Genomic DNA, 14232 nt, shown 5'->3' with positions numbered 1-14232 from the left:
TATTCTCGAATCGAATCATTGGTGCTGATTGGAAGTAGTCTGGTAGCTTCACATCTTTCATCATGTACAGCCGTCAAACAACACCCCCGACTGCTCCCTTCAACTACATCCCGGGCAGCGTCGGCTCGGACGTCACATACTACTCCCAGGCCTCATCGCCAGAACCTCACATCTCTGGCCCTACTCCCCCACGGTCACCTGTTCGCCAATATGGACCTATTCTCCTCCCCAAGGTCCGCATGCAAGATCAGGTTGCCGAGCCCACCAGTGGCCCCATCAGACATCGCAGGACGACGTCTACTTCTTCCAGCATCGGCTATGCCTATAGCCCATACTCACGACCAGCCTCGATGGCGCGCCGTGGATCCAGTCCTTTCAACCACAACATGCACAACGTTCACAGCCAGTTGACTTCTCCTGTGTCAACTGCTTCCTCATACGACTTCAACCTCTCTACCCTCAACTCTCCCATCACATTCGCACAGCAGCCTGAGCTTCCTCGTCGATCTTCATACATTGGATCGCAATCTCGCTCCACTTCAGCTAGCCGAGCCCGCCATGATCGCTCCGCCTCTGCTGGAAGTGTTGATGAGCAGGTCATCAGCCGGTATGGCTTCCCCACCTACCGCAACATGCCCAGCTACGTCACTGCTTCAAGTGCGCCTCAATCTAACTTGAGCCTTGTCACTTCCCTTCCTTCTTCCTACTCCTCGGTTCAGGACATGCCCAGCTTCACCTCCACCTGCTCGCAAGACTTCACTATCCCGGAGTTCGAGGCCGCGCCAGCTGTGCAGTACCCCTCCTTCACCGATGTCAGCTTCGACAGCTTCCAGCAAGTCCCTGCTACGTCGTCTTTGGTTGAGTATCTCTCTTCTACCAACCCCTCCCCATCTCTTGTTCGTCGCGTCACTAGCGCACCCCGCGGCATCAACAACCACTTCTGGTGGGACATCCGCAACCTCCGCAGCTGGGAGGATTTCAACATCACCACCATTAAGTCTATTCCCTCGGTGCTTCCTCTTCTTGAGGTTCCCGTCCCTGCCAACTACCTTCCTCAGCCTTGCCGCCAAAACCTGCAGCCAGAGAACGAGTCGGCGCTCCAAGACATCTGCACCAACTACTACGCCAACAAGGTCAATGCCGCTCTCAAGGTCGCTCAGGGCAACTCTCACATGGTCATGCGCTCTATCAAGCCTGTCGCTGGGCAACGCACACAGCCAGAGTTCGTCTCCAACTACCCCTCCGACTACGAGAAGACTCTCTTCGGCGACAGCCGCGGCCGCGTCGTCGGTCTCGTCAAGTGCTACGACCAATGGAACACCGGCATGCGCAGCGAGTCGCCACCCAAGCAAGTCCTCTACCTCCAAGGTCTCGCCCACCTCCACCGCGTGATGCGCGAGCACGGTTGCCGCTACGGCTTCATCATGACCGAGATCGAGCTCCTCTGCGTCCGCTGCGGCGGCCCATCCTCCTTCTCCACTCCCGACCCCACAACCGTCAACGCCCAAGCCGGCGTCCCCATCTACGGTTACCTCGAGACCTCCGCTCCTATCCGCCTCTCCACATCTGGTTCTCACCCTGAGACCGGCGACATCCAACTCACCGCCGCTCTCGCTCTCTGGTACCTCCACATGCTCGCCAAGGAGAACCCCTTCGAAGGCATGGGTACCTGGCGCATGGACGTTGGTGGCCCCGCCGCACTCACCAGGCAAAACTACCTTGAGAAGGATGCCTGGATTCCTAAGCCGCAGCTCGGTGAGAAGAGGGAGGCGAAGAGGGTCAGGGGATGGGTTTTCCCTGACGAGCCGCTTAGTAAGAGGGAGTGTGGTAAGGGCAAGAGGGGCAAGAGTGTTGGTTAAGAGATGGGTTTGGTAATGGGTTATGGGTTATGGGTCACGGTTATGAGGTATGATGGGATGATGGATTGGACATGAAAAACATAGCTGCTGGTCAGCATAAGCTCTGCTTCTTTCTTGCATTGAGCGGCGTTTTATCTTCTTGGGTTTAGCAGCATTTGCATGGCGTTCTTTGATTGGGTAGCATTTACATGGCGCGCATCGTTTTACAGATCACATGGTATCTATACTCCTATTTCAGAAGCAATGGTATCTCTGACCATTAATATCTTGGTTCGCATGCTTGGTGTGACTGGTGTGATAGGTACTTCCGAGTTGGCGCTGAAGGCTGAGCCTTGGGTCTGCGGCGCGCATCACGTGGGCTGGCTTTTGGGATGAGTCTTTGGGGTATAAATACCGCTCGAGATTCTGGTACTGAGACTTCTTCATCATACTTCTTATTATACTTTTCCAAAAGCATAAGACTTGGTACGCATGAGATCCTGCTCCTTTCTCCAAAACCAGAGAATGCTTAACCAATGACTGTCTTTCTGTCTTCCAAAAACCACATTACGAAGACTCTGATGGCTGCGACTCTGCCAAACACACCTCCATATTACCAAAATTCGACCAAATCTCCTTGAATGGGGACGGAGAATCCGAGCGATCCCCAAAACACCAAAATTTACCCCATACAATGCGATGTACTTCCGCCCTGCCTTCTCGCTTCCAAAAAAACCTACAAAAGCTTTCCATGTGTTCGGCGATCGCTCGAAAATGCAATCGTCCAGCTACATGGGCTGTGCTTCCTCCGTCGAGCATGTAAAACATCTCTCGATCTCCCCGGGTTCTTCTCTTCTCCATTACAGCTTTTCCTCAAAACACCAAAACAAGCACTCGTTGGGTTTATGGAGAGTTCCGCTGTTCGAACAGCAACAGCTTAGCAACATGTCGTCTTTTGGCTTCTCTTCCCCGATACGCTCTTCCACCAAGAAACCGTTGGATATATCGCTGATGAGGGCTCTGCGTCCCAAGCAACAACAACGCTAACAACATGCTGTTCCCCTCGTCTCCTCCGGGCAGGAAACATGTTCACCTTTCCATTCCGTAAAAGCCAAAACTCAAAAAGCTGAGAGACATGGAGAGATTCGGCGGTCCAGAACACAACAGGGATAAACTTTATGTGTTGCTTCCCTCGTCTTTGTCTAGAAAAGAAATGGTCAACCTACATGTCCGCGAAACCCGAAAGTTTGTACCTCACATCATATGGAGAGGTTCTGCGGTCCAAACCACTAAGAGAAAAGAGGCATGTTGTCTTCCTCTTCTTTGCTCGGAAACAAGCTACCTTCATATAGATCTATGAACACCGAAACTACGTGCGTCTCATGGCATGACGAGGTTCGACGGTCTAAACAACAGCAACACTAACCACATTTTGTCTTCCTCTTTCTCTCTCGGAGAACACCCCGATCAATTCCCACTTTTCAAAAATCGAAATAGGCAGGCAGTCTTCGTATGAGAAGCTCCTGCGACCCAAATAAGAGAGATGACTGGTCATGTTGTCTCCCTCTCCTTTTCGCGGATTCAAAACGATGAGCATTGTGTCTATGATCTGCCTGGTGCGACTAGAATCATGGAGGCGGCGTCCACATGTTCGCTGGAGAACGAGACGAAGAAAACGCTCGAACCAGGTGCTACATGGCGTTGTTGCTTGGTTGCCCTTCGACCAAAGATGGTTATAAGAAGCTGTGATGTTGGCTTTGCTGGTTCTGCCTGCCCTACATCTGATCTCCTGAAAGTACATCAACGATGAACACATGTCTCCCAGCGCCCGCTCGACGCATATATAAACTCTTCGCTTTTCTCACTTTCTGGCTTTCTATATCACTTCTGCTCCTCTTTTCTCTAAAAAGGCTTTGGCGGCCCTGTCATGTGCCTTCCGGCCGCTTCAAAACGTTGACGGGCGCATCAAATGGGGTGCCGTGCGGAGTCTGAACCTTCAAACATATGAAATGAGGTTGGGATGACCGAAAAACTAGAGTCAACGGATTTATGCGAGCGCGCAGGAAGATGAGCATAGTTTCCGAAAAAACCCGACTGACCTCGGCATGACGCTGTGGTGCTGTCTGTCTTCTGGCATAATATGGAAACAACCAAAAGAAAGTACTGCTGTCAATGTTGGCTTTTCTAAAATACCGCCAGCGTCGCCTTATGTTCGAGAAGGAGGCGTGGCGTCTCTCCACCGTCCGACTCGAGGAGCCACCGTGCGCCTATGGGATATATAAACCCCCTAGCGGCTCTCTTCTTCTCTTCTTCATCCTACAACCTCATCTAGAGGACTTTAAAAAATTTGGTTAAACCTACTGATGTTCTCTTCTGCGTCTTTGCTTGCTTCGAAACCCAGACCGGTCTTCGTGATGACGTGGCTCGGTCTGCTCTTCTTCCACTATATCAATACCTCTACCTTATGGTACTAAAAGCACATTAAAGACCACTAATGTCTTCTCGGTCTCGGTCTCTCTTCAAGAATTACGAGACTATATTCTTATGGAGTACATCGGGCGCTTGTTTCTTTCAAAAAGATGATATGAGCAACGTATGCCTGCTCGAAAAGCGTACTTGCGATACACGCCTGACTTCTTCGTTCTTCGCTGAGCGACCAAAAAGATCTCAGCAACATGTTATGAGCACCCAGGCGCATCCGATGGGGCGCTAGTATCTGTCCATCGGGGTGCGCATGAATACCACGCCTATCAGCTCTCTCTCTCTTCGTCATCTATTTCCTCGACAGAGTTACCAAAACAAATTGGAAACGAATTGACGGCTGCGTCTCTCGCCTTCCTCCAAAATCCACCATAAGGATCAACGATGATGTATTCTTCCAACTTCCCTAAAAGTAGACATCAAGCGACTCATGCCCTGCGCGAGTCGGTCGGCAGCCCAAAAGATGCAGCTGGCCACTCGATGGAATCGTACGCATGCATGAAGCAGGTCATGCTGGGTGCTGCTGCCAAGACGGACAAGTATAAAAAGATCTGCTTCTCCGTTGTAGTTCTTACTGCATCACCTACACTCCAGTGTCTTCCAAATCGTATGAGCAAGCTCGCGATGGAGAAGGATTCTTTGTTCGCCCTGAAATGAAAACGTAAAATTAATGTGCATGACTGACTTGTCGGGTGTTCGAGTTGCGAATTCTAAGTATGGGCAAACGAGAACCATGGAGCTGTTCGGCAATGTTGGTCAAAGCCATGGTATTCCGTATTTTCGAATGAAATACCTCAAAAAGCCGAGACCTCAGTTTCATGGCTAGTTCTTGGTTCGCCTCTCGGTGTATAAATACTTCCATCGTCGGATTTGTGCAGACCTCGCTCACCTATCTTCTAGATTCTTCATCTAACAAAAGTGTTGCCGAACCTCAGGATGGAGGCTCGGAGTGTTCTCATCAAAAGGTCAGGGTCAAGGTCGTCATGGTGTCTGCTTCTCCAGCATCGGTCGTAGAAGTTAAAGTCTGTAGCTGGCGATTTTTGAAGGCATCCTGCTATTCACGTTTTTTTTTTTTGGCATACCGAGATGGCGCAAGAGAGGAACGTAACGATGCATCTTGCGATTGCCTTACCAGGCGCACCATGATTCCATTCACGTAGTCTCTTGGCTCAAGCTTGGGTTGTTCTTGCGTTCTCCAACGAAGGAATGTGGTAGCCATGGTTTCGTCGACTGCGCGTTCGTTTTGGAGCTCCAGAAAAGCAGATGTATTATGCTGACATGTCGCTGGTACCTTGGCTGTGGCGCTGCACACCCAGCGAGAATGCTTGCTGCATGTGCGAGCGCAAGCCTCGGGTGATTGTGGCAAGACATAATAGTGTGGTAGGCCAGCGGTGTGGTGCGGATGCACTTGGTCCGGCAGTGGCAGCATTTGCCGATAGGTTCTAGGCGCAGGCATGGAAGTCTAGATCCTGTGCGAGGACGAACACGACGAATGAGTAGGAGTATGTTGTGAGATACATACTGCTTTGTGTGTTGCTTCAGGGTCCTCTCGATGTTAATGGCGCCTGCAGTGTACGCTACTCCGATGATGCAGGGCACTCTAGATCGAATGGTAAGTATGAGGCTGCAGGTACGGCTTTGTCTGCGAGCTAAGTCGCCGCTATTCGACAAGGAAATGCGTGCGCATCATAACAAGTCGACATCTGGATGGTCGCTGTGATACCTCACGATGTTCGTTGATCTCCTGGAAGGAACGACCTCGGCCGCGTGTGGTGATGAGTAAAAGCATGCATCGTGGTGGTGTTAGACAGGGAGAGTGCATTGACCGCCACGTGCGCTAACGATGCTAGGAGGGAAAGCCGCGATTCTGATCCACACAAAATTAACTACTGCCCCTCCATCATCACGTCCCGCACAAGCTGCACAAGCCCGACGAGGCGCAAAATCGAGGGAAAAAGCACGCGTGCCTTTATCCTGACACAGTCCCTCCCGCCAATTCTTACCCCAACGCGCTGCTTGCGGGTGCAAAGACAGCAGGAACCTCGCCCGAACCCCCACTGCCCTTTCTCACCGCACCCACCCGCCGTCCTGCTTAGGCCATCTCCCAGCCCTCCGCAGACGCTGCCGCACATTCGCAACCATGGACGTTGCCGGCCTGCGGGACCGGATCCAGGCGACGCTTGACGCCAACGCCGCCATCAGACAGCAAGCCGAGCTCGATCTCAAGCATGTGCGTGTTGAAGACCGGAATGCTGCCTGCCAGACGGAAAACTGATAGACATATAGGCCGAAGAAAAGCCAGGCTTCGTCGATGGCCTGCTGAACGTCCTCGAGCAGGAACAGAACAACGCCGTGCGCCTGTCGAGTAAGATGCGCCTGCTGCTGCCCCATAGGCCCTGGTTACTAACATCTACCTCAGCCGTCGTCTACCTCAAGAACCGCGTCTCCAAGGGCTGGTCGCCTGCCGAGGAATACAGCCAGGCCATCCCTATACCAGAGGAGGAGAAGGCCGCCTTCCGCAGTCGCCTCGTCCCTGTCCTCGTCGCCTCCCCGCCACAAGTGCGCATACAGCTCATTCCTACCCTCCAAAAGATACTCGCATACGATTTCCCCGCCAAGTGGCCCGACTTCCTCGACATCACCGTACAACTGCTGAACGCGGGAAACATCGAATCAGTCTTCGCCGGTGTCCAGTGCCTGCTGGCGATATGCAAGATCTACAGATTCAAGTCGGGCGAGAACCGGGCGGACTTCGACAAGATCGTCGCCATGACATTCCCCCAGCTGCTCAACATCGGTAACTCGCTAGCTGGCGAGACGAGTCTAGAGGCTGGAGAGATATTACGGACGGTGCTCAAGGTGTACAAGCATGCCATCTACGTAAGATCCCGCAAACACGACATGCGGTCGGCAGCTAACAAGATCGCAGTTCGACCTCCCCGCATCCCTCCGCGAGCAGCAAGTCATGGTTGGCTGGTGTACACTCTTCTTGACCGTCGTCGGCAAGGAACCTCCGGAGACCTCTCTCCCTGAAGATCTCGACGATCGGGAAATAAACCACTGGTGGAAGGCGAAGAAGTGGTCGTACGCGAACTTAAACAGACTGTTCGTTAGGTACGCGACATGATACTGCGCGCATCACGCTGGCTCGGCTAACAGGGAACAGGTACGGCAACCCGTCCGCGCTGGGCAAGAACAACGAGATCGACTACACCGAAGTCGCCAAGACCTTCATCACGAACTTCGCTCCTGAGATTCTCAAGGTCTACCTCCAGCAGGTCGAGAAGTGGGTCGGAAAGCAAGTCTGGCTGTCAAAGGCCAGCTTGTACTACACACTCAACTTCCTCGACGAGTGCGTCAAGCCCAAGTCCATGTGGACTCTCCTCAAGCCACATACCGACAACCTCATCGCACATCTCATCTTCCCAGTACTGTGTCAGTCGGATGAGGACATTGAGCTTTTCGAGGAAGAGCCACAAGAATATCTACACCGCAAGCTGAACTTCTACGAGGACGTGACCGCACCCGATGTCGCCGCGACAAACTTCCTAGTTACCCTCACGAAGAGCCGTCGTAAGCAGACGTTTACCGTGTTGAACTTTGTCAACGAGGTGGTCAACAAGTACGAGGCCGCCCCCGACAACGAGAAGAACCCGCGAGAGAAGGAGGGTGCTCTGCGCATGATTGGTACACTGTCTGGCGTCATACTGGGAAAGAAGAGTCCGATCGCAGACCAAGTCGAATACTTCTTCGTCCGCCATGTTTTCCCCGAATTCCGCAGCCCCCACGGTTTCCTCCGCGCACGCGCGTGCGACACACTCGAGAAGTTCGAACAGCTCGATTTCAAGGACCCGAACAACCTCATCATTATCTACCGCAACATTCTCGAATCCATGGCCGACCCGACGCTCCCAGTCCGTGTCGCCGCTGCTCTGTCACTGCAGCCTCTCATTCGCCACGACGTCATTCGCACCAACATGAAGCAAAACATTCCTCAGGTCATGCAGCAACTCCTGAAGCTTGCCAACGAAGTCGATGTCGATGCGCTCGCAAACGTCATGGAGGATTTCGTCGAGGTCTTCGCCCCGGAACTTACACCTTTCGCTGTAGCGCTCAGCGAACAGTTGCGCGACACCTACCTGCGTATTGTGCGGGAGTTGGTATCAAGAAACCAAGAGAAGGGTGAGGACAGCGAGTACGGCGACTTCCTTGACGAGAAGAGCATCACGGCGCTTGGTGTGCTGCAGACGATTGGAACTCTTATTCTTACGCTTGAGAGCACTCCCGATGTCCTCCTACATCTGGAGACCATTCTTATGCCTGTCATCACCATCACGCTCGAGAACAAACTTTACGGTACTTGACCCCGAAACTTAATCCTTCATCTCATATACTAATCCGATCACAGATCTATACAATGAGGTCTTTGAGATCATCGACAGCTGTACCTTCGCCGCCAAGAGCATCTCTGGAACCATGTGGCAAGCGTTTGAGCTGATCCATAGGACATTCAAGGCTGGTGCCGAGCTATATCTCGAAGGTATGCGCGTTCTTCTCTGCTAACCGCGGTAATTTGCTGACCATGCATAGACATGCTTCCCGCGCTCGAGAACTTCGTCAACTACGGTACCCCGACTTTGATCCAGAACCGGCAATACCTCGATGCCATCGTCGACATGGTCAGAACGATCTTCAAGGACGACAAGGTCGGCGGCGTTGATCGCATCTGCGGTTGCAAGCTGGCTGAGATCATCATGCTCAACATGCGTGGCCATGTTGATGACTACGTCCCAGAGTTCATTGGACTCACCATGCACGTCCTCATGAACGATGAACCTAAAGTTAAGTCCTTGAGGATACATCTCATGGAAGTGGTCATCAACTCCATCTACTACAACCCCGCCCTGGCACTGCACGTGCTGGAGACAAACGGCTGGACGAACAAGTTCTTCAGTCTCTGGTTCTCGAGCATCGATAACTTCACCCGGGTTCACGACAAGAAGCTGTGCATCTCCGCAATCTGCTCCCTCCTTACCCTATCAGCCCAGAATGTACCTGTCAGCGTACAGCAAGGCTGGCCACGTCTGTTGCAGGGCGTTACCCGGTTGTTCCAAACCCTCCCCGCAGCCTTGAAAAGTGAGTTTGCATTCTGAACTCTACCACCCGCAATGACTAACAAATGCACAGACCGCGAAGAAGCCAAGAAGGAAGACACCTTTGACTACTCCGCCGAATATGAAGAAGAGGAAGACGAGGAGTGGGAACAAGAAGCCGACTGGAACAACGAGGCGGACGAGACTGAGGATGTCAAAGACGAGAGTGCGGCTTACCTTGACTTCCTTAACGAGGAGGTAAGTTTAGCTTTTCTGTTGTTCAAGTTCCAAGCTGACCAAAACAGGCGCAAAAGTTCAGTTCGCTCGATGATGATGACGATGACGAGCTGGAAGAGGAAAGTCTCCTCGAGACACCGCTCGACAAGGTGGAGCCATACGGCATGTTCAAGCACGCATTGCTCCGTAAGTACTGTGCATCGAGTCACGCTAGAGCTTATGCTGATTGTACTCAGGCCTCCAACAGGAGCAGCCCGCGCTTTACGAGAACCTCACCAAGAACCTCAGCCCAGAGGAGCAACAAGTGGTTCAGGGTGCTGTTCACCAGGCCGATATTATCGCCCAAGTCCACGCCGAGGCTCAAGCAGCTGCCGCCAACGGCCAGCCAGGCTTACCGCAGCAGTAGAGTTGCTCCATCGATAGCATGGCCTTCATCCTCCAGGAAATGGAAGATCGAGCATACGTCGCTCGAAACGCCATCGGACAAATCGCCCCAGATAATGCTGGAGCAGCATGGCTCATGGAAGTTCGCACAAGGCTGTCTCATCCATGTTGGAATGACGTACAAAAATACGGCAAACACTTACTTGGAGTTCCGGCAAACACCATTCGGCGCACATACAAGATCGAAAGGAGGAGGCACCACAAGCTATCTGTTGAAGGAGCTGTGAGGCAGTTCAAAGAAGGGGCAAACTAAACACCGTGGAGCCTACATTGAGGCCAGATTTTTCAATTTGCATGTTTTATCCCCAGTGTAGTCTGCAACCTTGTTCAGTTTCTTCTTCGGTCAGGTGGGCCTACGGAGCAGCTGGACCCCCTCTTTTAGCGAGCATTTTGGCGTTTTGATTCTTTCTCGGGAAGAAGTTTTGAATCCGGAGGTTTGTTCCGGTGGTTGGTTGGCTGATAGTCGAGGTGGTGCGGTGTGGGTGTAGTTATGGCGTTGGGTTTGGTTGGTACGAATGTTATGAAAAGAGGAGGACGATATCCACGAGAGGCACCATTGCTTTGGAATGATAATCATGTATGCGTGATGAAGGTTGTTGCAACGGCCTCAAGGCCGCAGTAGATAGTTGTTTCCTCTTATAGGAGCACATTATGCAAATCCGTTACCTTGATTTGAGACTATCACTTAACTGCAGCATCCCTTTCAAGGGAGGAAGTGAACACCTTGCAGTCTATGAAATGCAAGTCTTGACTGGCTCGATGGTATCGGTTTTGGTACGGTATCTGCGGTTTCATTCCGACCATGAGTATAAAGATCATGTGCTAGAGGCGGGAATGCTGCTCCCTTGTAGGCTGCATCGACATCAAGATGTTTTCCTGGAGTGATTTGCAGCCGTGACGGCAACACGTAATCGACGTTGGTGATGCATCCAATGTCCAGTTCTCGGTTGATTTGATGTCTTCGGTCTTGGTAGGTAACAGCAACCACAGTACCATCTAAACCACAAGTTTAATATCGTGTGCTCTACGCAGAAATTCTGCTGCCTTGTGGATGGTTGAGTATTAAGTCTCGCCTTTTCGGCGATACTGCTTCATTCATCATCCTCCTCTTCCTCATCTGAAGCTTGTACACAATTACCCAAAGTGACACTCGAAGTCACCCAAAGTACCTTTCAAAGTCCTTGCAATCGGATCATCACGAGACGAGTGCGCAAACAAGAAGAAACACTCGAAGTCATTGCAATCGGGTCATCACGAGACGATCTGTACGTCAGATTGGCGAGTTGCTGTCGCCCTGTCGATCTCGAGGGAAAGTCGCGGCGCGCGCGCTATCGATAAGCCACGGACTGCGCCTATGACGCTTGTTTGATTATCGCAACCCGAAACGTGGTAACAAGCATCGCGCCGGCAACCTCACTCGCACAACACCTATTGCTGCCTCGAAACAATTCCTCATCCCTAAGCGACTCTTGGATCTCGCGGCTATCTCTCCGATCAACCCTTTGCCTTTCCCGCGACTACGCCTGGTTAGGAAGCGTGGTTTAGTGCGGCACCCGATTGCGCGCGCAAGAAACTAGACATGTCGCGTCCGACAGTCAGCAAGGCGAGGACGGGGTATCCGATATTCGCTGCGACGTTTGCGAGTAACAGGCCTGGGGTCCTCGTTGTAGGAGGTAAGTTACCCTCATGCCGACATCGCCAACCAGGCTGACTCGAATAAAGGTGGTGGGGGTGTGAGTACTGACCCTGTATCAAAACGCGATTGACACGCCTGCTGACCACTTCTCGTATCAGGCTGGACGATCCGGTGTCAAAAACCAAATCACAGCATTCGACTTCACCTCACGAGCGCCGACCGTACAATCATTCGCGGAAATCGAAGCGAGCAAGGACGACTCGATAACGTGTTTGGACAACCTGTCTACGAAAGATGGCCTTGTTTTGTTCGCTGGAAACAACAGCAGTGAAGATGACCGGCTGAAGGGCAACAATGAACATCTGAGGGCATTCGAGCTGAAGTATCCGAATAGTGCTGAGAAAAGAGATGGAAACGTTGAGTACCTCAGCAAGACAACGCTCTTCACCGCACCGCAATCGAGTTCCGCAAGAAAGGAAGCCTACCAACGTATCGTGAAACTCTCGAAACCACAACGATCGACCTCGAATACACCCAGCAGACGCATCGGAGCGATCGCATCAAGTCTTGGAGACGATAACGAAGTCGTCATCTTTGCCGCTACATCTACGAGACCTACGGGTCAGGACGTCATAGGACGAATTAGTTTACATAATGGCCAGGAAGCTAACGACATGGACTTTTGGACACAAGAAGAAGGGAAATATCAGCTAGCTTACGTCACCGATTCGGAAGTCTTCGTGCAGACTGTCAACTGGGATTTCGATTCAAGGAAGACCAAGGGAAAGAACGAGCACAGGAAGCTCTACACCATGCCACACGTCGAGAAGGGCGCAAGGAGTAAGCTACGATGTGTACGGTGGCTTTCGCCGAAACATCTGCTACTATTAAAGAACAAGCCCAGCAGAAGCGGCGTGGAGTTGCTCCTTGTTCATCTCTACGAAGAAGGTCCGGCAAGCGTTGTCCTACGGAAAGCAATGCCCAAGCATGTCAAGGCGGCTACAGATATGGACGTCAGCTTGCTTGATGCAGATAAGGATGGCGCCTACCAAATTGCGATAGCGATCGCAGCGATCGACATATCCTTGACGGTGTATACGATGGATTACCATGGACCTGCCAGAGATTCTCTGAGCTCGTTTCACGCATTCAATAGCTATGATAACGTAAGCGTAAAAACACCAGAAGAGCCCGACAAGTGCTAACACCAGCAGGTTCACGAAGTGCAAATGACAAAGGCTGTCTTCTCGCCATTCTACAAGCCCGAAGTACCGGCTGGTCGTCAAGCGCCACCCCAGTATCTGCGTCTGGCGAGTACGTCTTTGGGAAACACGATCAGCGTCGAAACATTCCAATTACAGGACATCGGGTCACGCTATGTTCTCCAGACGGCACGCTCGAGAAACATGTTCACAGCAGCGACCTATCTCGTCATCGCCATGGTCGTCGCAGTGGCCGCTCTCCTGATCCAGTCACTCATAGATCCAGAGGGCAACCTCACCAAAGGCATACTTCCCGCCAGTCTGCAGAATGCAGCAAGCCAGCACAAGACTTTTGGCGAAACACTGCGCGAGAAACGCCACAACGCCATCCTCAACAATGCGGACTCACCAGTGGTCAAGACATCACATCGGATCGCTGATCTACTACATCTCCACCTCCCTCACGTGCTCTCTGACACCAAGCCATCCGAGCCATCCGGTCAACAAAAAGCGCTTGTCATACATCATGACCCTGAATTTGACGGCACACTCAGCACAGAGGTCCACGCTGGAGACGAGGATGTCTTGAAGAAGCACGCTTCTGCGAGAAAATGGGAAGAGCTCAGCCACGAAGAGAAGAGTCAATGGAAGGAGAAGCTGAGTGATGCGGGTATGTGGGCTGTGGGTGAGGGTGAAACTATCCTGAAGTCGATATTCTTCGGACAGATCGGTGGAGTCATTGGCCATGTTGCAGAGGGTGTATTGGCTGGTTAAGACGAGTCGCGGTGAGGGGACGACTGCACAACGGTCATGAATGGCAACTTGTGTGTGGGCTTCATAGTGTGTGATACCTAATTTCTACTACTTGACGTTATGGAACTCTTTCAAAGTGACACTGCGCGGTGAGTGGATGTGTATCATGTTGAGCGGGAAGTGTCTCTAATACTGGGTTGTCATTGGACTATGGTGTGCACAACACTGACACCGGTACTTTTCCTTTACGGCGATAAGTGGAATAGATGACATGTGGGTGATTGATCCAGTCTTTTACCTTTGCTCGTGCGGTAGGCCTGGCCACACTCACCCGTTATCCTCACCGCGTTGCTAATCACGGGCTGGTGTTGCGGATCCCCGGTGTGCGCTTTGGGTTAGCTCCCGAGGCTCGCGTGAGGTCAATGCGCTAGTCCGCGTTCGTGACATACGGCTGCAGCGTCCAGTAACTTTGGCAACACCAATTCTCCCCACGCGCCCCTCTACAACACTCTTTTCGCTCCTTTTCATGGATGGAGTGAGACCACAAA

General features: G+C 52.1%; 3 protein-coding genes across 3 annotated transcripts; all 3 read left to right on the top strand.

The window, feature by feature from the left end:
- Positions 1 to 62: 62 nt before the first annotated feature.
- On the top strand, positions 63 to 1859 carry J4E92_004741 (uncharacterized protein; the record flags this gene model as incomplete). Its single annotated transcript, XM_051496129.1, has 1 exon — positions 63 to 1859. One exon carries the CDS (start codon positions 63 to 65, stop codon positions 1857 to 1859), a length of 1797 nt encoding a protein of 598 aa, XP_051353969.1.
- A 4600-nt stretch (positions 1860 to 6459) lies between these two features.
- On the top strand, positions 6460 to 10055 carry J4E92_004740 (uncharacterized protein; the record flags this gene model as incomplete). Its single annotated transcript, XM_051496128.1, has 10 exons — positions 6460 to 6549; positions 6606 to 6684; positions 6739 to 7199; positions 7249 to 7433; positions 7486 to 8675; positions 8728 to 8859; positions 8910 to 9455; positions 9507 to 9670; positions 9718 to 9835; positions 9886 to 10055. The coding sequence occupies 10 exons, from the start codon at positions 6460 to 6462 to the stop codon at positions 10053 to 10055; spliced, it is 3135 nt and encodes a 1044-aa protein (XP_051353968.1).
- Positions 10056 to 11672: 1617 nt separating this feature from the next.
- Positions 11673 to 13705, top strand: J4E92_004739 (uncharacterized protein; the record flags this gene model as incomplete). The annotated part of the gene is made up of 4 exons (XM_051496127.1): positions 11673 to 11766; positions 11816 to 11826; positions 11888 to 12895; positions 12944 to 13705. 4 exons carry the CDS (start codon positions 11673 to 11675, stop codon positions 13703 to 13705), a joined length of 1875 nt encoding a protein of 624 aa, XP_051353967.1.
- Between the last annotated feature and the right edge of the window lie 527 nt (positions 13706 to 14232).

Source organism: Alternaria infectoria (genome assembly GCF_024043175.1).
Source record: "Alternaria infectoria strain BMP 0036 chromosome Unknown scaffold_6, whole genome shotgun sequence".
NCBI lineage: Eukaryota > Fungi > Ascomycota > Dothideomycetes > Pleosporales > Pleosporaceae > Alternaria > Alternaria infectoria.
Note: the sequence above shows the minus strand (reverse complement) of the source record. Positions and strands in the feature narration are given on the sequence as shown.